Source organism: Uloborus diversus, chromosome 8, assembly GCF_026930045.1.
Source record: "Uloborus diversus isolate 005 chromosome 8, Udiv.v.3.1, whole genome shotgun sequence".
Classification (NCBI taxonomy): domain Eukaryota; kingdom Metazoa; phylum Arthropoda; class Arachnida; order Araneae; family Uloboridae; genus Uloborus; species Uloborus diversus.
The window spans coordinates 106,984,029-107,011,377 of NC_072738.1; the positions used below are offsets into that span (position 1 = coordinate 106,984,029).

General features: G+C 33.1%; 1 protein-coding gene across 1 annotated transcript in view; it reads left to right on the forward strand.

Annotated features, from left to right (window-relative positions):
- Positions 1-7,992: 7,992 nt before the first annotated feature.
- The window catches only part of LOC129228529 (smoothened homolog), a 41,620-nt gene continuing 22,263 nt past the window's right edge, over positions 7,993-27,349 (forward strand). The window contains exons 1-6 of the mRNA XM_054863209.1: positions 7,993-8,106; positions 10,123-10,353; positions 12,530-12,739; positions 17,341-17,513; positions 18,127-18,340; positions 26,393-26,516. Coding sequence (XP_054719184.1) covers positions 7,993-8,106; positions 10,123-10,353; positions 12,530-12,739; positions 17,341-17,513; positions 18,127-18,340; positions 26,393-26,516 — 1,066 coding nt within the window. The remainder of the gene's footprint in view (positions 8,107-10,122; positions 10,354-12,529; positions 12,740-17,340; positions 17,514-18,126; positions 18,341-26,392; positions 26,517-27,349) is intronic.

The window sequence follows — 27,349 nt, forward strand, 5'->3', positions numbered from 1 at the left end:
CTCCGAAATGAGACAGAGCTTTCTCTAAAAAACCGTAAATCAAGGCTGCGTTCGACAAACTCTACTGGTCTAGCGATGCCTACCGTACACTAACCGCAGTGCTGTATGGTCAACCGGTTACTTCACCGGTTACCGTCTTAAGCTGTTGATTGGTTAATTGGAACACATAATCATTAGCTATCACTTGATTGACCAACCGGTTGCTACCGGTTGAGGTCGTCAAACGTCAGCCTAGAGTCCCTCTTGGGGTTTGCGACGCGAAAAAAATAGATTTTATTTCCAAAAAGACATAGGATTTAAAAACCTGTCCATTGAATGAGTATAATAACGATAAATGATGTTTCGAAATTTGATAATCATTGCAGCACCATAAAAAATTAGATGATTTAAAAACTTCTTCCATTATCTCTCCTCCCATCTTTGCTCTTCAAATGTTGATTGGCGGCTTTGACAAAATTAGTTGTAACTGTTACTTCTTCTTCCGTTAATTCATTTTTTTTTGTTATTGTTTTATTTTGTTGCTATTTAGTTTTTCATGCGAAGACATTCAGTTGTTTTTCCAGCAATGTATTTCATGCCCGATTTATTTTCGCTGTGATAACCAAGCATTCAGCTGTTAAATGAATATGTATAAACATTTTTATGTTAATTTTTCGGTAGTTCACTGAAACGCAACATTTATAGCCTGTATTGAAAGAATACAGGAATTTGTTTTACATTACGCTTCCATGTTAAAACTTTATGAAACAAAATGTTTTTGACAAAAGTTAAAATGTCTATACTTTTCTCCTCTGCGTAGCAAATCCGGGATTTCGATCAAAAGCATGTTTGCACGTTGCTTCTTACTTTTATGTATGCCGATATTGTAGGTAATTTTAATTCGATTATTGTTCTACTAAATTTGCAAGTTTTAAACATTTGTTATACATATATATATCAGGGGTGCCCATCTCCCCAATTGCGATGGCGCACCCCATTCAATTGTTAGTCAACACACAACCCAAGAACAAATTCGCCCCAAAATTGAGATCAAAATCCTCCACCCTCTAAAAGTTTCAATGGCACACTTTGCGCCATATCCCCCCCCCCCCCCCATAGGTTCCTGGGTAATCAATTCTTACATTAATGTATTTTTTATGGGCATTTTGCCGCTTCCATTTTTTTAAATTCCCTCGTTCCAGGGTAGCTAAGAGTTGCGGCCAGTTGTGGTTTTGACTGCGGATAAAACCGGCTTGGATAAAATCTGGTTTGTCCAGTTTTGGACGTGGATATAGGAAATAATAACTTTTAAAATCAAAGTTAATGAGTACATTTTTAAAAGAAATGTGAACCATCAATCCCATAATCAATCACTATTCATTATTTAAGTTTACAGTTCATTTTACACCCTATGCAAGTAATAAATGACGGCATGTTTAGTCACATAATTGTAGAATTATGTGATGTATTTTAAAAAATATGTTTCAAACAGTGTAAATAGCACAATATACATGTTTCATTAGCTTTATGCACTCAAAATGAATTTCAAATTTAATCAAAGTATATTACTTATTTTTTAATGCATTGAATACATGTTACAAGTTTTCTGAAGGATCTATTAGTTTATACTGTAGGCTGTTTAGTATTCCTAATAAACGAATGTCCTTTATTTCCATTGTGAATAATATTTAATAATTAAGAAAAGTTGCATTCAATCAATAAATCAGTTATAAAAATCATTTCAATTATGATAAATACACATATACGATTTCTCTTAATCATGCTTTAAAAATAAAATCTGCAATAAAAATAATAATGTATTCATAATAATAAATTATGCATACAAAATGTATGTGTACATAACACGTATTAAGGTGCTTTTATACAATAGTTTCTTTCAGCTCTATGGTGGCTAAATCCAGTTTTGGCCGGTTTTAAGCATTTTTTGCCAGTGGCATGGCCAAAATGGGTTTTGTCCGGCCTAAACTACAACCCTTCCTCGTTCACTCTTTTTTTTTTTTTAAACTAAAAAATGTCTAACTGATTGAATGATTTCTAAAATCCAAACTTTACTATAACTAGTGTTTGCCCATTGGTCGAAATTCGATTGTAATCAACTGAAAAATTTCTAATATTTTGTTTCTACTCTTTCTTATACATTTGTTCATTGCACATCTAGGAGTGAACATTTTTATATTTACCTGCACAATATCACAACTAAACTGTAATAATTTATTCCAATTTTACTTTTTGTATATTGTTCTCAAAATGAATGAAAGGGGACATTTCGATAATTGGGAACAGCATTACAAATCAGTAAGAAATCCTATGGGTCCTTCGGACCAGTAAACAAGAATATATACTGGTCTGCAGGTAACATCACTGGTACGATTTAAACTTAACACGAAACAAATAAGCAAAAAGTGAATTATTTTTCTACTGATGAGAAATGAATGAATGATGAGAGAATGATGAATATCCTTATATATTATTTCTGTAGCCTGTTTTTGGTTTCTACGCCTGATTTTCCTCAATTCTTGATCGATTTCTTTGATTTACACCTTATTTTAAAGCTTATCGTGCAGGCTACTGACGAAAAATAGACCCACGGTCTAAAAATTGTTTTTTCGGGCAAAAAAAAACCTGTTTTAAAGAACCAGAATGAGGTTTTCGGTTAAATTTATAACTTTAACTTAAACTGTTACCGACAGAGCTGAATAGCTTGATCGGCAGAGCCTTCGACTGATAACCAGGAGAATGCGTGTTCGGGTCCACGTCCGGACAATCTGCATCAAAAAATTAGAAAAATATTGCGCATTACGTGAACAATGAATAACAAATATGAGGGAGTACATGAGGTAGAAACGATCTTAGCTGTTATGAAAACTTGATGCAATACGGAGCTAAATTGATACTCAATTGTAAGATTTTTTTTTTAAGCTTTGGCTCCGGAAAGAAAATTAAAGCATAATGTAAGCGAAAATATAGGTATCAGGTTTAAGATTTCAGACTACATTGGAATTGTTTTTTGTTCAGTAAAATATAATAAATCGTATGTTGAAATATAGATTTTTCTAATGAGTTTTTGACTCTTTGTACAAATAAAAAAAAATACTATCTAAATTTAAATGGTAATACATATATTTTTCTTCTTTTTGCAAAAAAAAAAAAAACAAATAGCGAATCAAATTTTTACTACATTTGAAAAGCTACGCTTAAAAAAGAACTTAGTTCAAAAATTTTTGTATTTTAACCGTGCTGTTAAATGATGAATACGTGCTGCCATCTAAGTCATAACGTTTCAAACAGCCTGCGATAACAAATGGTAAAAATTTTAAAGAATAAAAACACTTCTTGGCAAGAAAAAAAATTTAAGATTACCTGTGGGTTTTTTTTTTGGTAGAGCGTTCGGCTATAAACTGTCTGAACTTCGGGCCAGTTCGGGCTGTCCGACATAATAGCAAATTTACAGTAATATTACGCATTACATGTACTCATAACATACAACAGATAACACACGTAATAAAATAAATGCAGTGGGAATGCTATTTGGTGTTTCGACTCCTTTATGCAGGCTACAGTTATTATTCAGATAAGTTGACTGCTAATCGAAGGGTGTTCTTCCCTTTTTTTTAAGCTTTGACTCCGTCCAGACTACTGAGCATAATGTAAGCATAAAAAAAGTATTAGATATACCTCAAGGGAATCCTTTTTGTGCAGAAAAACATTTTCTTTGTATGCTGAAATGTAGATTTTTCTAATAGCAGTGTTCGAACTTTTGTACAAATGAAAAAATATTACGCCTAAATAAAACTACGAGTTTCAACCAGTAAATCTTTAATTATTTATTCGAATAAGATATAAAACGTTAAATTTATTATCAACTTCATTAGTAAGAAATCATTCTCTACTCCTCTGCTTTCGGCTGAAAAAAAAAACAAACATTTTGTCTACGTTCGAAAAATTACTTAAAAAACGGACTCAGTTCAACTGGTTTTGGTTTTGAATTTTAAGTGTTCGATTAAAAGAAAAACAAGTGCGGGCTTTTAAGCCGTACAGGTTAAAGAAGCCTGTTATGGGAAATTGTTGAATATTCAAAAATAAAAACACTTATTTTTCCAACTGAATTTATTACTTCTCTAGAATGTTTGTTTCAATCGCTACGTGAGATCTTCCTCATTCTTTAATAAAATTCCATGTTTTACGAATAATTTTAAATCGTATCATGCTGACAAATGACAAAACATAGACGCATAATCTTATTATATTTTTTCGGCGAAAAACTTTTTTACTGTGTTTTATTACGCATTCCTTCAATGAATAGCATTCGAAAAGGAAGGCACATTTGCTAGGTTTGTTGGAACCTCGTACTGTTAATCAGAATGGCGCCAGTTCGAATCCGTGCCACTAAATATCTCTTTAATGTTTCTTTTTTTTCCGTCAGATGCTCACATGGGCAGGACTGTATCTGCCACAACCTGTTTTTTCACATGCACAATTATTGCTTTTTCACGAGTCACTACTCAGTCACACTTCTTAATGATATTTATATTTGCATTGAAAATACCTACAACCAAAAGGGGAGCGATGATCAAATTATCACAACGTTGTATTTAACGAGGTTTTGTTACTGATGTCTTCAAATTACATGCCTTCTCTTGTGCGCTTACTTTTTTCCGTTTACTTTTTTCGGTTTTTCTTCATAATATTCTTTCTTTGAAATTTTTAAAGAGCGAAATTCCTTATGAAACGATTCGAAGTACAGTGCGGAGTTCCGCACGGGTCGACTAGTATACATAATGTTTCAAAATGTTAAAATCTTTTTGTTTGGCAATAAAACATTTAAATCTGGTATCTTAAACAGTCAAGTGCACAGTGAAATGTGAAAAACAATTTTTTTAGTAGCGTTTAAAGTAGGCTACCAAAAGTTGACTTTTTTTTACTCATTCTCAGTTCGTTAATCCCCCTCCCCATCCTTCTCCCCAGTATGACTATATTGAGTAAAATGTAGATGTGTATCTTAAAATAAAGCTATTTGAAAAACAAATTAATTGTAAAAAAAGTCGATCACACACACACAGAATAGTTTGGCTGATGCTAACGCTTTTGAATTTTTCTATCCCAAGTGTGGTCAAAAATAGCCAGCAGTGGTTGGTGGTCCCATGGACCATTGAATTGATTCATAGGAGAAATTCACCTTAAAACATTAATAAAAAAAAAAAACTAATTCAAAATTTGGCAAAAGGACTTCAAGGTGCTGACCTGCAGAGCTAGATAATGTAGATGCACACACGCACGCCGTGTGCGGATACATCTGCTGACGTGCAGATACATTCGCCGCGGAATTGCACATTTTCAGATAATCGTAAAAGCTCTTAAATAAAAGATAAAGATTAGATCAATTTGAAACGAAAAAGAAGTAAATACAATATCTTTACGTCTTATTTGTTTTAAATTAATATTGATATTATTTATTTAGATTGTAAAAATTATTACAAGATGTAAAAAGTACACCCGTGCGTTCGGTGGATGTATTCGCTGCACACGCATCTCGCGATAATCGTTTAAATTCTTGCTGCTTATTTCTAATTTGTTTTAAACTGATATTAATTAATTTTTAAAAATTATTAATAGATAGAATATACGCAAGCGCGTAAGGCGAATATATTCGCTGCTATGCAGATACACTCGTTGTGAGCACGCTCGTCTCGCGACAATCATTCAGGTTCTCCTTCTTAACTTCTAATTAGTTTAAATTTGTTTGTAATTGCTAATGTAATGATTAATTATTTTTTATTTAGAATGTGGACACTCCCCGCCCCCTCTCCCCCCCCTTTTTTGTACGTGGTAGACAATGATTAGCTTGCAGATACTTTTGAGTTGCATGCGCAGATACTTTATATTTTTATCCGACTCTGCTGACCTGCAGGTACGTTCGAATTTGATCCCAAGTTTCAGGTCTGTAGGTGCTATGGGGCCATCAGGCACAAACAAATATACCAACCAACTAACGCAGTCTCCTTTATATGTAAAGATTAGTAAGAATTACTGTTTTGAAATTTTATGAGAACTATCAAACCAGTTGTAATTGTTTACAAATGATAGTAGCTGCTCTTTAAAAAAAAAATCTCATTTTTCAAGTTTTGAATTAATATGCTCATTTTTCAAACCAGGAACTCTTAGTTTTGTTGATTTTAAACATTCTTCATTTATTTATTTCATTATTATTATTATTTTGTAAATTTATTATTTGTAATGAAGATAACTGTTACTTGTTTCAGGTGATGATGTGTAAAAATCTCAAGATGAAACGTAGAAAATCAAGATTGTTGTCCAAATTTTCTATTCTTTTCTAACCAAACAACTCAAGTGTAAAAGAGATACAGAAGATTTCTTGTTGCTCATTTTTTTCATGTAAATACAGCTTTCTTTTTTTTTTAGTTTACAAAAACTTATTGTTATTATGAAGAATCTGTTTATGCTGTACAACTTCGATTTAACGATCGTCAAGGAACAGGAAAAAGTTATGGTTAAAATGAAGGAAATCGGTAAATTGTAGAGCATAGACATTCATTGCAGTCAAATCTGGATCAGTGATGATGTATCCTTAAATTGAGGAAATCAATAAATCAAAGTTATACTGTACCTAGACTTGTCATTTTGGGGGGGGGGGGAAGGGGGGTAGAAGGGGACAATTATCCCCCTCCCTTCCCTGGCTTTGAGAAATTAATATATTTCCATCTGGGTTCCCCAAACTTAAAACTTGGTCATAGGTTGTGAGAACAAACTACAAAAAACATGTTACTACATAATGTATCTTAGGAGTACACGGAGTACTTTTTTCAAAAAGTTTTTCACGAAATCTTTTTGTTTAGAAAAAATAATTTTGATGTTATTTCATACAAATACTAACCTGTTTTCAAATTCATGCATTTTTACATTTAATTCTTCTAATAATAGATGCATGTTTTAAAATTATATATAGTTCTATGAAAAGTAAAAAGTAACAAAGCAGTAGTTTGGTACAATGTTTAAATAGAGATTGAGATTAAAATGATTTTTGAAAAAGGGCTTATGTATTACATCCGAATCCTGGGTATTTGACTAAAAACTCATGTGGGCTGGTCTTTTTCAAAAATCCCCTGATTTTACTCATACGATTTTAGTTGATAAAGACTGCAACCTCGTTTATCCAGACTGAGTAGGACCAAAGGTAATATAAAGAATTGAAAATCTAGATAACCCCAGCCGTTTGGTGGCTGTTTGTAAACAATGTCACACCTAATTTTTCATCATATTTGACCCTTTCATATGAATGCTCAGTATTATCATCTGTCTATTTTTCTATAACAATTTGGTAAGTTTGATTATGTTAATGTGAGAGCTACAGAGATATTTTAATTAATTTCTATCCATGATTTGGACTCTTTAAATGTCATATGTAAAGGATTTTCTGTAAATTTTTAGCCTGGTCAATTTTTTAGTAAAATCTTGAGTGTGAGAAGCAATTTTAGGTCGGTTTAACTGATACCAGGTTCTTGATTTGAAAATTGATAACATTTAACAATGTAATGATCACATTAAGCTATGATATTATCATAGAAACGAATAGAGAAAGTCAGGACCAAGCAATTTTTATTATGATAAGGGATTCATAACATTAACCGTGAACACGTTAATCAGAGAGTACTGTATATGTTGCATATTTATTCAACATATCGTCGCCTCAGAGGAAGATATCGAAACCCAGGAATAACAGTAAGATAGCCTACTGTTGCTCTGAGGCGAGGATATATTCTACTCTTATTTATGATGATAGTTTTTAGATGTTAATTTATTTATATAATAAGCATTTTTCATTTTTAGGTTGACTGTAAGATGAGTATTTTCTTCCAAATTATTTGTAGTTTCCTTCTTTTATCAATTTCAAGAAGTTATGGAAGCATTAACAATCATAATATCAAAATGTCATCTAAACATTACAAATATTATTCTGATCCAGAAGTTTGCAGGATGGAAGCTGTTTGCCAACCTCTTCATAATGCTACTTGTTTCGGTACATCACTGCCATATGCATATACCTCTGTAGCATTAGCAGAAGATTCAGTTTCACACTTTGATGTGCAGGTGAGTAATTTTGTTTTCATATTCAAAGGTCGAATTAGAGATAGCCTGGGGCCCCTGAGCTAGTTATGTGGGCAATGCAAATGCTCAGTGGGCTGGACAATCATAAATAGCCATTTGCCTAAAGTAGTTTTAAAGTTTTAGTGCCCAAAATTTAAAAGTTTTGTGCTGTTTTGATCAATAATGTAGGTGAGTGAAATATGATTCAAAATTCTGTATAATTGTGTACAATAACACTTTTGTTATGGGTTTCAGTAATAAAGTTAACAAAAGCTTAGTGGAAAAGGAATAATCTGAATTAAAAAATCCTTTAAAAGTGTACGTTCAAATCATAAAATATGTGCAAAAACAGTCAAGGAGTAAAATAGAACATAATTATGAGTAATAATTTTATTACTAGTTTTATTATCATAATTTTAGAGGAGGACATAATTTTGGTCCTTATTGGTTATGTTCATGCGAAATTATGTTTTGGATACAGTAGAAAACCGTACCGTTATACTGCATGCAATGAGACTACTGCCTTTGTGTTTCCTATGTTTTTACTTTTTATAAATCATTCCACAATTGTCTAAAATTAATCTATATTAATAAAACAAGAATGTGTGTATGTTCCTTATACAAATCAACAGTTTACATCGGATCTGAAACAAATTTGGCAAAAAGGTACTTGGGCACCCCAGACAGAATGTAGGAAGGTTTTCAAACGCCAAAAAACCCGAACCGTTCAAATTTTAATTTTAGGGCTCGAAAATGGCATTAAAATGCTCTTTCTACCCGAAATAATTATCTGATCCGTTCAAATTTAGCGCCATTCGAAAGCCCGTGAAATATACCCCTGAAATTGAATTTATTCCTTTGAATTTCTAAAAGAACCAAAGCTGCAAAACCACAGGGAAAAAATTTAAAAGCATTATTAAGCCAAACTGAACTCTATTTTCATATCGGAAAACTATGGTGTGCACCATCTCATTTTAAAATTAGCATTCAGATGGTTGTACTTTTTTTTTCTCGGCAGTGGCTAAATAAAATTTTATTTTTGTTTCGAGATAAAAAAAATTTCTTTTGATTACTATTTGGCGATTTGTCTTTTTTTTTTTTTTTGTACTGCCAGCAGAAGATAATCAGGAAGGTTGCGTTTAATTTATTTGGAATTTTTGATTTGCCGTAAACGAAATTTAAGAATCATTACTTTGCAGGAATATATTATTTAAGCTTAATTGTTGAACAGGCATCACTTGACAAAACTTTTATTTTTGAGGTAAACCGTGCAAAACCAAGCTACGCTGCTAGTATTAAATATATGTCGATATATTTGTTTATTCAAATAAATATGCTGTATAATTCAAAAGCATATTATTCCACTTTTGCTAGCTTCATGGTTTGTATGGCAGCTCTCATTTGCCAAGACAATTCGGTATTAGTATTTATTATTATTATTATTTTTTTGAACAATCTCGAATTGCTTATTATTTTCACTTCACTGTTGAATGTCGTCTGCCCTTTGCTTTTATTCTTCTATGCTTATAATGCAGGCATCCATGTGCCTTGAAATAGAATTATTTATAAACGACCTTCTTGACTTTACACAATCCTTTTTATGCGAAAAATGTATCCAGTACATAACATGAGCATCCAGTGCATAGCATCCAGCCTCTGCCATTTATTTTAATTTTGACGCTTTGATTTCTTATTATGGTTGCTATAAAAGCCGTTAGTATAAACAAGAAACCCAACGAGAAGGGTCAAGTCGCAATTCGTGACTGTAAAAAACATAAAATGAAACTTTTTTTTTAACGATGAATATTATTATTTATTGGAAAAATCTGTTTTAAAATTTAATTTGCTAGAAAATGTTGTTGTATTTGCAATACAGATTTCTATTAGCTGCAAAACTTATTTTTTGCTTCCAAAAAGTTGGACAGTTTATAGAGTTGTGTTTTGTTGATTGGCAGTTTAAAAGTGTTCTACTGTATTTTTAAACAATAATTTCATTCACACTTTCTATTTCTTTTCCAGGATAATTTGGCACTTTGGCAAGGTTTAAAAAGTGTTCCTAGATGCTGGGCGGTAGTGCAACCATTATTATGTGCTGTTTATATGCCAAAGTGTGAAAATGGATCTGTCTACCTTCCATCACAAGAAATGTGCAACATTACAAGAGGTCCTTGTAAATCAGTGGAAATCAAGCATTCGTGGCCGTCCTTTTTAAGATGTGGAGATAAAAAGCTGTTTCCACCAAGATGCAGGGTAAAAAATACTTTTATCATAAAGATATATTATTTATAACTAGGGAGCTCCGTCATCTGCTTGCCAACCTCTGTTTACCACCTGTGGTAACTCAATGATGCCTGCAACAGGAGACGATGATTTTAGTACTTTTGCCCCAGGATATCGTCATTACATCCCAAGGGGTAAGGAGATCTGGCCGCTTGAGGTTTAGAGAGATGAGGCAGGACAAAACAGCTTTCTTTGTATGTTTTGCACCCAATGGTACCAGTACTGACATGGTAGACAGACGTTGATAGAGACATAGACCTTGAAAATCCAGAGAAGATGAGAACACATACAGACAGATGTGCACAGGTTGTAATAGTATAATTTTTTTTGAGAGGCTTTTTTTTTTCAAGGTCATATTCTACATTTAGCGTATCCACACACTTGGAAAATCAAGGAAAAACCTAGAAAGTCATGGATTTCGACCATGATCGAAAATTGTCATAGAAAATCAGGATTTTCAACAAGAAATGCTCAAAATCTTGGAAACTGACAATTGGTCATGGATTTTGGGTTCAAAAACATACATAATTATCAAATTTTACAGATAAAATGTAAAATTTGCTCATCTAAGCCATTTTTTACCCTTTTACACATCAGTCTAGAATTTTATGGATATCGAAATCTGCCTGTATCCACTTCTGTGAAACTGTGGTTTTTCTTTACTGTTTGTTTCTACCATTTTGCCATTGGTAATTCTGTGTGTGTCTGTGTGTTTTTTTTTCTTTTAAACTTTTCTTATATGTCTTGTTATGTAGTTGAGGATTAATATACTTCTAATTCGGTGATTCAAAAATTTTAACTCATTTGCATTTGAGTTGATTTTAAAGACTCATAAAAATTATCATTAATTTTCCTCCCATGTTTCAAATTAATGAAGGTTTTAGAAAATAAAATTGGTCTAAAGTATTAAGGACATTATAGGATGGCGATAGAATATAAAAATAAGGGCATTTTCATTGGTAAAGTTTTTTAAAGTTCAAAAATGTTGCAAATTACAAGAGTTCAGGAATCTTTTCAATATTTGATGCCTATTTTTGAATTTTGTCAATCATATTTGGTAAGTCAGTTATTAAGTAAGCTGATTTGATCCTTTATGTTTTATTCTGATTAGGTATGTATTTATTTATTTATTGTGAAGTTAGTTTTAGTAGTCAATGAATTATTGCTGGTCACAAATTTTTTTATAAAGCTGATAACTTTTAAAATAATTAGATTTTAGATTCTTTATTCGTTCTTAAATAAAATATTTATTTTCAAAAATTAAAGCAAAATAAATATGCATGTTCCAAATCAGAATTATATAGGTTTTTTTTTTTAAATTTCTCTTTTTTAAAAGTTATTCCCCATTAAAAAAAAAAAAATATGTTTGTTGCTGCTTTGTACTACACTTTCTCCAAATAAAATTCCCTCTTCCAAAATATGGCAAGCAGATATTTTCACTCTTTGAAGAAAAATGTAGCAATTACTTTATGCAATGCATTGTTTAATTTATTTTTAAAAGATATAGTATATGTTACATTTTTAGTTAGTTCAAGTGGCTTCTATTTTACCATAGTTTAAACAAATTATGTTATTAAAATTAGCTTTCCATAAAATTCCATGTTTTCCTTTTAGATTGCTTTTAAGGTTTTATCGTAAGCTATTTTAAAAGCAAAATGTTTTATTTTTAGTTTTTATTTTTGAAAAAAAAAAAAAAAAAAACTTTTGAAGTGATATAAATCTGTTAGTTTGATTTTTTACTTGAAAATGTTGATAGAATGACTTTCAATAAATGTTGTGAAATGCAATAAAAAACTATTTGACTGAAAATTGACTATAATTTTTAAATACCAGCTTTAAAACAAGGCATGACTTGGTTTTGAGTCATAACTCAGAATAGTCATTGCTTTGTTCTAGGTTAAAAGTGATTTTAATTAGGTCTGTATTCATGTTATTTTTTGATAAATCCACTTATGATCTACTGATTATTGTTGTAAAATCTTCATTTTTCAGTTCAATTCTTAAGTAGTTTTGGTTCAGGTTGAAAAAAATTGAGTGTCATGGTAATACAATACTAATAAATGCTAATGTTCTTTAATTTTTCTATTAAGTTTAACTTACCTACTTACTTATGCTGTTTCTAATTTGACTTTTTAATATTTTTCAGAACCCACTTCAAGAAGTAAAGTTCAACACTAGTTATAAATGCATGTTACCACTTTTGGAAACGAGTCAGCCTTCTAACTGGTACCATGAAGTTGAGGGGTGTGGAATTCAGTGCCAAAATCCCTTTTTTACTGCAGAAGAGCACAACAGCATACATCACTTGATCAGCTTAATAGCCCCAATTTGTTTGGCACTTAATGTATTAAGTGTGGTATGTTTTGGTACTAGAATATTTGCAACATGCACTCTTGTTTTTATAAGCATAAAACTTAAAAAGAGAAAGTGTTATTTTACTATTATGTTGATGGAATTTTCATATTTATCGTATTATTATTATTATGATTTTCACTCAATACATGCATGTATTTAAAATGTGTTTTTAACATTCACTTAAAATCATTTTAATTTGGTATGTGTTGCTTATAAGCTTAAGATATCAAAAATATATGCTCAGATTGGAGTGAATCAATCTCTTGTATTCCTTTTAGTGATACACATTAATTGCAGTAATCAGTATTTGAGGCTATCCATGAATGATGTCGCACTTTTTTTAAAAATCTAATTTGACCTTCCTCCTTCCTTTGTCTCAAAATGTCACACTTCCCCTTTCCCCGTTTTCCCCCTTGTCACATGTCTCGCTATACAGTGCCCGCCACTTATTAAAATCACATTTGTTCGGGGGACATTTGATTTTATAAAGCGGCTGATTTTATTAAGTAGTTTAAATAGTGTAAAAATGAATTGTGAATGTATTTCTGTTTTAAATATTCCAAAATAGTTATCATTTTAACTAAACATGAGGTATTTTTTTTTATAATTGTTTGCCCAAGGATCTTAAAATGTAGGTGTCTTGTTGTTTGCTTAGCAGAATTGGGAGAGCCAAGATTCAATATCGTTTGAGAGTTTACAAAGTGTTTTGTAACGTTCAACATATTTTCCTCTTTGTTCTAAAGTGCATCGTACATTATCAATCGCTTTTCTGGCATCTATTGAAAATGAAGAGGCAAATTTGACTCTGAGATTTCCTCATTTTCTGAAACCGATTCCTTCACTTCTTGGTGCTTCTTTAAAAAAAAATTACGGATGATGTCCAAAAGTTTGATTTTGTAAAACGGCGATAGTGATTTTATTAAAAGATAGCTTTAGCATGTTTTGGTATTGCAATGATTCTGTTCTTCCAGATTTGATTTTAAAAAGCGGCTGATTTTATAATCCAGTGATTTTATTACTGGCGGGTACTGTATTACATAAGCGTTGTGTTATAAAAATGTGCAATGTCACCTTTCTTGTTACCCCCTTCCTCCCCCTTTTTACAAACTCTCAATTTCATGGATATCCCCCTCCCCTCTCAAAGCTAGGATTTTCAATCCTAATCCCAAATCCTGCTGGATCCTGTATGATATACAGCAGGATTAATCTCATGGGATTGAGAGAAACATCCCTCAAGCATTTTTTATGCAATTGATTTCTAATTTTTGCCATTCATAAGACAAGTGTTTTTGCAAGCATCATTTGAAATTTAAATCACCTTCCTCATTTATCTGTAAGAGCAGGAAAAGCTTTGTGTCTCACATGATGAACAGTATATTTACCATATAAGAACACCAATATGAATGGAGTATACTTTTCTGGGAATGAATTCATATTCTCGTTCGAGGTTTCAGTTTTCGTATTTTTCAACAATTGAGAAAATGCGTTACATTTTCAAAAACTATGTCTAAAACCTGAAACCTAGAAAATAGCGTTTTAGAAAAAAAAATGAGAAAGTGTATTATAGCTTGGATAACATATTCAAAGAGCCAGAATGCAATGATTGAATGCTTTTGTAAGCTTAAGGAATGCACTCAAAACCTTTAATTTACTAAAAGTGCACAATATTTTTCTCTGAAGAAAGCAATGAAATACCTAGTATTATTTTTACTCTATAACCTGTAGAAATTGCCTCTGTGTCACTGTGAAGCCAATATTATAAACGGGTGTTCCCATAGGGTACACTCCATATACGAAGTATACTCTCAAATATTTTTTAGACATATGGCATATACCTTTAAGCTTCAAAAATTTTCATATTATGACATGTATATGATCGCTTGCTTATACATATTGTGCATAATGGATTACTGGGAGTATACTCTTAGAAAAATTGATATGAACATCACCGATTATAAGTGTAGGTGGTACCTTGAAAATTGCATTGGTATAGCTTAGCAATCTGCAATTTTGGGCACGATTCTGAAAAAGGCTAGAAACTGGGATGAAACACAGTTCACATGACAAATGCAGTACAGTGAAATACGTTTACACAAAAATGCTTAACATGAAAAATTGTTTAATGTAAAGTGGTATAGCATTCTGGACTGTATACTGTGCACTTATATATAAATCTTTTGATACGAAATTCTTTTATCATGAAATGGTTTTTTGGTCCCTTCAGCTTTGTGTTAAATGTTTTCCACTGAAACTGCTCAAGTTTTCAAATGCCTCTTCAAAGTGAGAGATAAAATTAGCAAAGTTATCCAAAAAGCTTGACTTGGTAAAACCAATTGACATCCATCCCCTTCTGTAATGAATCAAATGCACTGACACAATGACCAATGTAAATGAAGCAGTAAGGGAATTTTCAATGCAAGTTAAATTGTTGACCACTTTTTTGTTTCTTCATTTCCCTAAAATGATACAGTCCTACCGGTAAAGCAGTTAAGTTACCGGATCCAATTCAGCCTTGTCAGAATAAAGCCTTTCACTGCATGTTAAACGTTACCAAAGCATATTATCAAATTATCATGCCATGGCACAAGTTTCAGTGTTGCTGACGTCAGAAGCATTTCTTGATCAGTGAATTGGCTATTATATAAATGAGTCCAAAAATCTATCTTAATGGTTATCTCTTGCAATGTGAGAGAAATCCCAAATATCTGGGTTTCGTACTTGATCCTGAAATAACGTGTAACAAGCACATTGATTTGATTGTAACTAAAGCTAGAAAGAGACTCAATATACTTAAGTTCATCTCCGGTTGCGATTGGGGCGCTGACGCCAGAGCACTGAAAATAACTTATATTGCCTTAATTAGACCTATTCTTGAATATGGATATCAAATATATCATGTCGCAACAGATACAAATCTTGAAAAGCTAGAAAGGGTACAGCTGAGTGCGGCACGTTTAATTACAGGTCTAGGAAAAAGCACCCCAACCGATATTATCCTCTATGAGGCTAATTTTCAGCCGTTATGGTTAAGAAGTATTCCTAACCTTACAAAATACTTCATCAAGCTCATGAGTTACCGTGATCAACATCGTACTGCAAACTTTGTATGTGGATGGCAGCTTAACCAAAGATTGAAAAGGAATAGTCCTCTCATCAGTGCTGAGAAGTTAAACGTATTGAAACATACTGTGGAATTCAATTCTTTAAAGCCCATCGAATCCCCATTGGACCAGATGCCTGGGGTTTATTTTCATACAGAGTTATTTAGCCACACAAATAAGACAACTCAACATCCTGAATACTTAAGACAGGTTGCTTTAGAAGTGATTAATAGCATTCCTACTGAGGCTGTATTGATTTACACAGACGGCAGCAGAATTGAAGGGAACACTGGAAGTGGAGTTGTTGTTAAGTCTGGAGATGAAGAAATATCTCTTAAACGTAGAAACACTGATTACTGCTCCGTGTTTTGTTCCGAATTGATCGCCATTGACATGGCTCTGGATTATATTGCTGAGCAACGTTTCCCTAGAGAGACATGGATCCTATCAGACAACCGCAGTTCAATCCAATACTTGCAAAATTGGAGAATCATTGCAGATCAGAAGGGTATAAGAATTGTTAAAAAACTCAAGAGTCTGTCCAGTTCTCGTGACCTCCATTTACAATGGATTCCATCTCATATGAATTTGAGATATAACGATATTGCGGATGGACTGGCAAAAGAGGGCTCTACTATAACTCAAAATAGTGGGGATCCTCTGACGTACCTTGAACTATACTCCAGATGTAAGGCTGCTATAAACAGCTCTTGGAGATGTCCTCCTGAGCATCCATGGTATTTTTTCGAGGGTCCTGGTGCTTCCCTTGGATTTGAGGGTGACAGGAGAGATCAAACTGCTTTGGCTCGCCTGAGCACAGGTCATCTAAAAACCCTCAGATTTTCCCATGGTAATGGGACTTTCCCAATTTGCACCAAATGTCATACTGAAGAGGCCACTGCAGAACATCTGATTTTTTGTGCTGGTTTGGTACGCGAAGATCTACTGAAGAGACCTGCTTCTGTCTTGAAGTTGATTAAGGCGAACAACCTCATGGATCTGATCTGATTCAGAACAGAGAGATAAGCAAGAAGAAGAAGATGTATATGAGGATAATTCTGAGAAATCAAATACATGGAGGAACACAACTTCACGCGTTTCAATTTCTCATTTTAAACTCAGATGCAGATATGACTTTTGCGCTGAGTAAGGCAGTATACCCCCTGCTTATTTGCATTGGTATAGCTGATGTACCATCTTTTTTTTTTCTTTTCGCATTTCTAAATTGCTACTCAGAGCTTAAATTTTCAAAAATAGTGTGCTAATCTGCATTTCCTGAAATCTGAAGATTTTTGATTTTTCAAAATTCTATTTCTCTCCACTCTCCACCAAACCAAAAAATAGTCTCCAGACTTTATCCAGAATTTGCGATATTCTGTGTCTTGCTGTTTTTGCTCCTGGGATTGTAATTAAACTTGATAGTTTAAGAAACAAAAAATTTGTGAGAAAAAACACATTTGTAATTATAATTTGGAAATGACAATTTTTGTTTTTCCTACAGGCTACTTTTTGTATAAGTTGGAAAGCTGCCAACAAATATCCAAGCGTCATAATTTTTTACATAAATCTATGCATTACTTTTGCAACTCTTGGCTGGCTCATTCAATTTTATCCGGGAGCAAGGGAAAAAATTGTTTGTTTGCCTGATGGAACTATTCGTCTTCATGAGCCAAGGTATTGATTTTGTATTTATTTCATTTTAAGATGTATTAAGAAGTATTTCAACTGCTTTAATTGTTTGGATTGCATGGTTTCCTGTTATTATTAAAAGTCATTTACTAATTTCCAATAATGGCTATGAAAAATTAAAAGTATTTTTTGTAATCGTCATTTATTTGAGAACTTTGCAACTTGAAAACTATTAAACGATAAAATCGCCCGTCAAGTTATGACAGGTGATTGCTTCTACATTTGAACGAAGCAATTGCTTGTTTGGTGATGATTTTGATAATTGAAATTTTAACCCTAAAGTATTTTCCTGTATGTCAAACATTGCCAAAAAATATTATCAAATTAAAATTACTTACTGAATTTTTAGTGCATCAACAATGAAATAATTCTGTCACTCATACTATGGCGCAAGTTTCGTTGTTGGTGACGCCAGAGCATTACTTGATCAGTGATTTTGGTTATTATATATATGAATATTGGAAAATACCTGTAATAGAAGCTTAAATTTTCTGATAAGATTACCGTGCAAATCGTGCAGGCATTTTCTTTTTTATATAAAATTTTCATTTTTATTAAATACCAGTTCTTAATTTTCATTATGTTTCTTGTTTTTTAGCTCTTTTAGTTGGTGCACAATCACATTTTTCTTAACGTACTACTGGCTCATGGCTGCAATAGTTTGGTGTGTAATATTGACGTTAGCCTGGCATTATGTATTCAGACAATCTGGTGCACCTAAGGAGTATTTGGAGAAAAAAGCTGGCATTGCGCATATAATTGCATGGTCTATTCCTGTTGTTCTCACTGTTTGTATTATAGCATCAACAGGGGTATGTATTCTTTTTCTTGCTCAATCATTTTTAATTGTTATGTGAAAATTGTTAGTTTTGAATTGACTTTGTGAAGCAGTAAATTCCCTATTATTTGCGGAATAGGGTGTCATGGTAACCACGGATAAATGAATTCTTGGATAATCTTGCACATTAAGTGAAGACGATGCCAGTATTTGCAAATAGATCTTGAAAAGATCAATAACATTTGCCTGCATTGAAACTATAGCTAAAACAATAACAGTTGATATAAAAACTAGAAAATGATCACTCATATTTTGCAAACCAATTGCACACATACGCAAGCAAATCATGCACACAGGTTATTTTGCAACATATCAATCTGTTACACCAAATACACAAAGGGGATGGGGCAGGACTTTTCTTTCAAGGCTGGTTTAATCACTTATATGCACATAAGCAGGGGCAGATCTAAAGGGGGGGGGGGAGGGCATGACCCCTCCCAAAACCTTGTGATTGTAAGAAATTTTTTAAGAAGAAAAAAGAAGGAAATTTTATGAGAAGATAACAAAATTTAACACATGGGTTTTACTTTAAAAGAAATTTACCTCTTAATTGGGAGATAAATTATATCACTCTCCGCAAATCAGAACTATTACTGTAAATCGGGGTGACATCGCTCGGTTTTCAATTTTTGAGTCTTTTTTTTTTGTACTCGCTGCAAGAATATTTGAATAATGAACATTTTCAGTTTAAGGGAGGCAAATGGAATTGGGATCGCTTGTGCATTTCATTTTTGACTCACTTGATATATTTTTAAAAAAATGAAAAACTGGGCCGACAAAGTCAACCCACTAAAAGGGTAACCACTCATACTTTTCGTAGGAAAACGCCTTCAAATATTTTGTTGGGTAAAATCAACTTTATTAGGGGTTAATAAAACCACACTGTCTGTTAATTAAAAACATTTGTTGAACAAAGGAATGCACGAAATGAATATAAACATTGAAATGTACAGGAAAAGCTAGAAAAAAAGAAAAAAAAAACTTGTATATTGCATGTAAAAAAGGTATATTGCATGTGCAATAGGGTGGCCCTTAGCTATAGGGTATTTTTCGAAAGTTAAAATTTTATTGCTCCCAACCTCTTATCGTGTTCCAACGAATAATAAAGCAGGCTGTGTAAAATTTCTCTTCATTTGGACAATTTCTAGGGGTGCCGCAAACGACTTGAAGTTCAGCAAATCCTAGAAATCTCGTGCTTTTTTAACAATATTTAATTTTTCTTTACTAACACAACAGCTTTTAGAGGATAAATACATTTTATTATGACAAACAATTTCTACAGAACCAAAACACAGCGGGAACAAGCGAATGTTCAACATTATTTTTTCCTAAGTGAGGATTTAGTAGCAGTAGGGTATCTTTTGCGATCTTCAGCAACAATTTGTAAAACAAATTGTTTTTCATTTTCATCTTTTGTAAGAATATTGTTGTATTCCTGAATTAGTTTGACCCCTCTTTCTGCAGCATCATTCACAACAATTATTTTATCAAGTTTTTCCTTTCCACTTGTGTAACCAGGGTCATCTTTCCAAGTTGAAGGGTCTTTGTTGAGAAAATCAGAACTTACAGAAAATCGGGTGAGGAAATGTTTTGTAACAGGTGTCACAAAAGATGAAAATTCGTTGTTAATAAACTTAGAAAAATTGTTTTGATGTGGAATGTATCTCTTTTGTTGGTTTTCTGCTTCTTGCGATTCTTCATCTTTATCTGCTTCCAACATAATTTGTGCCATGTTTCTCTTAACCGAGGTTGGAACATTATCATCAAATAAGGATAGAGCCATAGTTTCAGGAGCTAAGTACCAGAGATGTTTTGAAAATTTTTTGAGAGCAACAATACTGATTTCTGTATCAATATCCTGGTAATCGATCAGTTGACGCATAAATAGGAAATCGTGATATGGAGCTTTAACTGCTTCCGGGGAGAGAAACCAAGATCGAACGTAGACTCGAGCAAGAAAAATACATATTCTTCTTAAAGAGTTCTTCTCCCTTTCAGATAAGGGAAACTGATCCTGAAATAAGTAAATATTGAGTGCATAAATGGACTTTGACATCCACCTAGCATGACTTACAGCTCCTGGCTTACGAAATGATATTCCACACTTTGGAATCCCACCAAGAAATATCATACTTAATTCCAACAGTTCTCGGTAATCATCGCGCTGTTGTTTCCGAGCTGAAAGGTGTTGATCAAGAAATTCGAGCATGGTTGCACGAATATCATGAGGTACTTCATTGCTACCAGTGGTATAATTTTTTTTGTCGAGTTTTGTCCAAGTTTCTTTAAATCTTTTGAAAAGTGGCATGTCTGGACCAGAAGTTGCACTCATTAGAGAGTCAAAACATCCCTTTAAAACTAACTCAAAAATGTGATGACGACAAGGAAGGTACAGCAGATCACGATCAAACAATTTTTCTAGATTAATACAGGCACCATTTATTCGGCCTGTGTTGCTGGCTGTTGTATCACAGCAAAGTGCTTGAATTTTATCGTTTAATCCCCACTTTTCAACTGCTTCATAAATAGCCATGGCTTGTTCTTCTCCTGATGAGGATGGGATTTCAGGAACTCCCAACATTTGCTCCTTGCCTTGGAAAGTTACTATTATTGCCAGTCTGTCAGTTTTTTCGACTCCTGCAAGTGTTGGGAGCAATTTTCCATCCCAGTGTAAGACAAGCTCTTGGCAATCATTTAAATTAAATTTTTTCTGAATTTCCGCATGTCTTTCTTCTCTAAATTTCTTTCGGAGGCGTTGAAGAGAAGTTCGATTAATGATCAGGTCTTTAGTATCAAGTCCAAATGCTTCTGCAGCAGCTACCAGTATGTAAATTCCATTTCTATCTGTGTTTTTACATCTATCAAAAACTTCAGATAGACGAGGAGTAAAAAAATGCAATGTACCTCTAGTTTCTGCGTAAGTCGTACTGTCCGTACTCTCAAGTGTGTCTATATCAGTTTCTGGTAATTGTTTATCAATGACAGAAGAAGGGCTGCTACTGTCGTCAAAACCGTCACTGCTTGGGTTGCTTGAAACTATATCATAAGATGTGTCGACTAATTGTCGTTCCATTTCTTCATAAGTTCGTTTCTTTCGGGCAACTTCTGTTCTGTTTTTCTTTGATTTCCTTTCTTCTTTTTGTGTTAATTTTAGGTCAACACCAACCATGGAGCCCGGTCTTCCTTTTTGGCGCTGAAGAATTAGAAATTTCCTATCTTCTTCAATTTTGATGTCTTCTAAAGCATTTGCATGAGCAATATCGAAGAGATCGTCCATAATTTCTTCAAAAGAATCTCTTCTCATTTTTGCTTTCCCTGAAGTTCTCGAAAAACTTTTCTGCAAATGTTTCCATTCATCATGGAGTTTGACTAACTTGTCAACGCAGTGATCCGTTCTTTTAGTGGGAATTCTTGCCTTTTGCCAAAAAACAGATACTTCTTGAATCACTAATGTTGCACTTTCTTTTTTTGTCATATTTACAACTTTTATATTGTAAAAAAAGACGCTCAAGACTTGTCTATTCGATGGTAGCTTTGCTCCAACAATTTGATTAGAAATGTTGCCAACAAGATCAATGTAGAAATCTTTTCTCAACTTGTTTAATGAGCTACCGGAAGAGGTTGATGCCATTTTGCAAGTCCGAGTTGATAACGACACGAAAGTCAGGCGCAAGTTACCAGCAGCACTCTTGGGGGCTAAGGCCCCTAGGGGCTCTATTGTGGGCAGCTGCTCCAACGCTCACCCAAGGTCGTCTCTCACCCCCGCTTGACTTTTGACCTCTGACCAAATGTGGGGTCTTCTTCGGAAGGGGATGGTGGGAAACGGTTAAGGGGGATGGGAGATATACTGGACAGAGAGAGGACTGATGTTCGCCTAAAAGATGTTTCAATTGGAACTCTTATTTTGTACAATTCATCAAATTTTCTTCTAAATAGATGTAGATCATATGTATTGTGACTCTATTTAAAACTTGGGATTAAAAAGCAGCAGTCTTTATCATATCAAAGCAGCAAACTACCGTAAAAATGAAACATGTTCTCGGCTCGACAATTGATTTGTTTCATGTATTGGAATAATAAACGATGGAATGGTAATGATGGTAATGAACAAAGACAAGGTTATACTTAGTTAGAAAATAATCAAACGAAGCACATAATAAAAATAGAGTTAATTTAAGTTTATCCAATCATTTGGGAAAAAAAATAGGATTTGATTAATAATACAAACATTATATTTACTATCATGGTCCTAATCCTGATATATATGATAATACTCAAATTATATTTTTAATTAGTTTAAAAATTACTCATAAAATTAAGTGTGACTACAAAAATAACTCAATTAAAAAGTTGACAGGGAAATTTTCATAAGATTGATGTAGAAACAATTGCAGTAGCAAGAACGCGTCATGAGTAGTGAATGGTGTCTTGGTCAAAAAGCTTTGATGCCACAAAAGACGTCAGAGGAAAAAGGGGGAAAGACATAGAAAGTCTCTGAAAAACCAGTTAGAGCAAAATAACACCTGTAAGAAGATATAGGTACGTCAAAAATGTAAATATGCGAGATGCTTTTTTTTTTAACTTGAAAAGATTTGAAAAATTCCTTTTTTGGAGAAAATTTGATAATTTCATGCTTGTTGCGGCACCCCTTAAACTTTCCCGATTGAGCTAATATTTTGAACACATCATTTTTTTGTCCATTGGAACAAAATAGGGGGTTGGGAGCTAACTTTTTCGAAAGTTGAAAAATAAGGGCCACCCTAATGTGCAAGGTAGTAGTTCAGCAGCAATAATATTAGCAAAGATTTGAGAAATACTTCCTTTGGAGCTATTCATACAGCTTTCAGGATACATTAATTTGAATCACTGAGATCAATTTCATCGTAGTTAAGGGTGTTTTTGGATGGAACGGTATGCAAGGATTCACGTTAATGATTGAAATAAGCAGATATAGACTTAGGACTTCCACTTGGCTCTTAACCTTTTACCTGCCGATGTTCCCAAATGGGAACATTTTTTTGTGAATTTTTTTAGTAACCTAATTATTTGTTTAGACTTGTCATATTTTCTGAAATGACACATAACAGTATGAATTTATTTTAAGTGTTCTTAATTTTTAAAGTACGTTTAACCTTTATCTTGAAATTAAAGTCAAATTTACTGAATTTCTGAACTTAGAATTTGTCTAAGTTTTTTTGTATCTGCTTTTAAAGAAAAAGATGTAAGAAATATTTTATTGGCGTTATTTAGTAGCCAGAGGGCATATATTTTATTTCAACTTAACAAAATGTTTCCAATTATTATTTCTTGTGAGCGTTTTTCATAAGAACCGACACGTTCCCATTTGGGAACATCGGCGTTTAGAGTATAGTATTTGAGGGGGATTTTAGTCAATCGCGGAATTTGAGTGTGATTCCTCTTTATTTCGAATATTTTGTTGTGGAAGATCTGTTCTGTGTTGAATATGCGTGCTCGGTTCTTTCATTCACGAACATACATTTTTTATCAATCAGCTGGCCCTTCACACCACTATTCTATTGTAAATATAACCTTCACACCCGCCTTCATGCATTCTCTCTATTATAAGCAAATTGCGTTTTCGGGGTTGGAATTCTTGTTTTCTACCCTACTCACTTTCTATGAATTGTATGTGTTTCACACTTTTAAAATGTATCTCGTGACTGACGGGTAGATAAAGATAAGGGCCTTTTATGAACTTTGACCAGTCTCACTTCATCATTTCATTTCATTACTCGGCTCACGTGCGTTCTGTTTCTTTTAGCGAGTCTCATACGTACCAACGATTTTGTTTTTAGACTCAGAATAATGTAGTTTTAATCTATTTAGTGTTTTTGAACTATCAATCCGTATAAACAGCAATCTAGAGATGCCTCGCAAGTTTTTAACGTTAGATGCTGCGTTAGATTATTTCCACAGCTTATTCAATAGCGAACTTGATGACGAACACAAGCATGATCTTTGTATTTTATTGCCTGATAAACACGCGAGTCTGAGTGATGAAGAACACATAAATGATGAAGCCTTAAATGAAGTTTATCCTAAAGATGTCTGCGGCCATGTTGACTTGATGCTTAGCGATGAAGATACAGGTTCAAATAGTTCAGATGATCAGCTTCACAATTCAGGATATCAAAAGGGAAACACAACCTCATGCTCGACTCCAGAAGCAAAGAAGCGGAAACAAGAAACCTATCCCAGGTGGAAAAAATATGCTAAGTTGGAAGAAAATCTTCCGGGAAAAATACTCGCAAAATTGACTGGAAAATTCCCTGAGCTTCAGGCAATGGATCTCCTGCAGTTATTTTTCAAAATACTTCCTCTGGATTATATGCAACATCTAGCTGATATCATATTAACTCTCAGTGAAGGTGTCAAGCAGACCTGAACCTAAATCACATCTTCCTGTTCTGAATTTAAAAACAGATAACCATTATCTTGTCCCCTTCACTCAGAGACGTTGTACGGTTTGTCAGAAGAACGTGCGAAAACGGGCATTGAATGTGAAACGAGACTCCGCTCATATTGCTTCCCCCAATACCATGGACAATAAGGAAGAAAAAGTGTCATTCAGAAGAGAAAAGTATAATAGTATGTAAAATAAACAAAAATATTCATATTTTTTCATCCATTTCGAAGTAATAAAGTTTCGAGATCAATCCTCCCGTTTACTTCATTCAAAACGCCAATGTTCCCAAATGGGAACATCCTGAAATTCCTATTTAAAAATTTTTTTTCGCCAAAACATGTTTAGGTTAGCTATACTGGAGGTAAATTGAGACATTTAAGCAAAAAATTAAGAGTAAAAATTGAAAATTTGAATTACGGCGTTTAAAAGGTTAATCGGGACATATTTTGACATATACTTCGTAAAAGCTCTTTTTTAAGTCAATTCAAAAATGACTTAAACCAATCTACCTCTGGAAGATTATTCTTGAACTTCACATTCTTCCAACTGGAGACAAGTAATCTTTAGCAATGATCTGTATATCCATTGATGAATGCAAATATTTAACCCATTAATATCTTGAATATTGATAAATTTAACCAACTGAATCATGTCTCATCTGACTATCCTTTGCTCCAGGCTGTACACATTTTGACTTTTAAGCCTGGCACCATAATCTAAATATGAAAATCTTCTTACTAGCCCTGAAGCCCTGCTTTGAACCCTTTACAATGAAAAAATATCTTTCTTCGGATTAGGAGACTAAAAGAGATCAGCATACCAAAGATGAATTCTTGCCAAACTCATATATCTTTCAAACCAGCATTGATAAGAATTGACGCTGATCTATCGTAGTCATCATCCTGTGCTACATTTGGAAGTTAAATTCCCATTTACGATGCTGAAGAAAAAAGTTGACTTATAATTGTGTTTTTTTACTTTCAAGTTTATATGTAAAAAAAAGCGTCTTCATTTACATTTGAAGTAATAATTTTAATGGTTTGAAATTAATCAAACTAAATTAACTATGTACTTTAAAAGAGAGAGACAGCCAACTAGAACAAAGAACACAGTTGATGCCAGTGAACACAAAAAAATTGCTCTATTAGAGCATGTGCAGTTATTGCGCTTAATACATGTTTGGAAGCAATTTCGCAATTGCCTAGGTAATTCAACTAACTATATATTCAGTATTTATTTCTCAAGAGTTTAATTTCAACCATTTGTAGTTTCAACTGAGAGATAATTATATTTTGTCATTCCATTTTCACCAGTTTGGCGAAAAATCTGGCTAAATAAAATTGAATGTCAAATGGGAAGCTAAAGATATTTGATTTAGCTGAAATTTTGTATGATAAATAGGCTTGGTAAGAGGCAACTTTTCCACATGTAGGCTTTACATATTTCTTGATTTTGTTTTTTTCCCTCCACCCTAGTGTACATTTCCTTTGAAATTGAAAGCTACAAAAGCCGAAATGTTTGTTATATGTTTAAGAATTTAATATTTAGTCATGTTTGCTTTGAATTTTACAGTTTGTGATTTAACAATTTTTCTTTCAGGTTCAAGGTGATTCCATAAGCGGGATATGTTTTGTTGGTTACAGTAATAGTAACATGAGAATAATTTTTCTTCTTGTTCCTGTTGGGCTTGCCGCACTAATTGGTTTAGTCTGTCTCTGTTCAGGTAATTAACTGGAATGTATAATAGATTGTGTAAAAATCTGTTTTAGTGCAGAAATTTCTATATTTATTGCATATTTTCTCCTAAATTTCGGATTTTTATCAAGTGTATCATAAAAGTGTTGTAAATAATGGCAGTGGTTTGTTTCCTTTTTTTACTCAGCTTGGGATGCCATGAACATTTTTAGGAGGGGGGAAAGTTGTAATTACCGGGTAAAATTTAAAGTTCTGCCAAACAAAAGATACGAGCATTCACTCATACTTACACTTAATGAGGACACAAATGGTATCATTAAAACAAAATGCAACGTTACAATCTCGTAATTTTCCAAATCATCAGACAAAATTTGCCAATTAAGGAATTTTTTTGGGAGTCGTGAACAAAAACTTTTTAATGTAGAAAAAAAAGCATCACTTATTTTAGAATTAACTTTCCTCAATCAATTTGGCGATGTAAATCTGTCTTAACGAGCTTAACACAAAGGCTTGAGTTAGGCAGTCCAAACAGATAAGTAGTGAAAACCAATTTGAAAAAAATATCAAATTAGTATATGTAAGGCGTTTTACAGATTGGCAAACATTTTAATGTAAATGCGAGAACATTGCAAAAGGTGAATAAAATGTTAGGTTGAGTTGTAACTTTTTATCAGATATGTGTGTTTTATTTCTGCTTGGCTCATCTCTAGTGTATATATTTTTTATAATCTTCATTGTGTTTCCAGTTCATTTATAGAGAAATATATTTATAATATTTGTTCATATTACCATATTAAAAATATTTGGCTTGCATTGAACTTATTGTGTACATAAAAATGTAAATAAAGCTAAATATTTTTA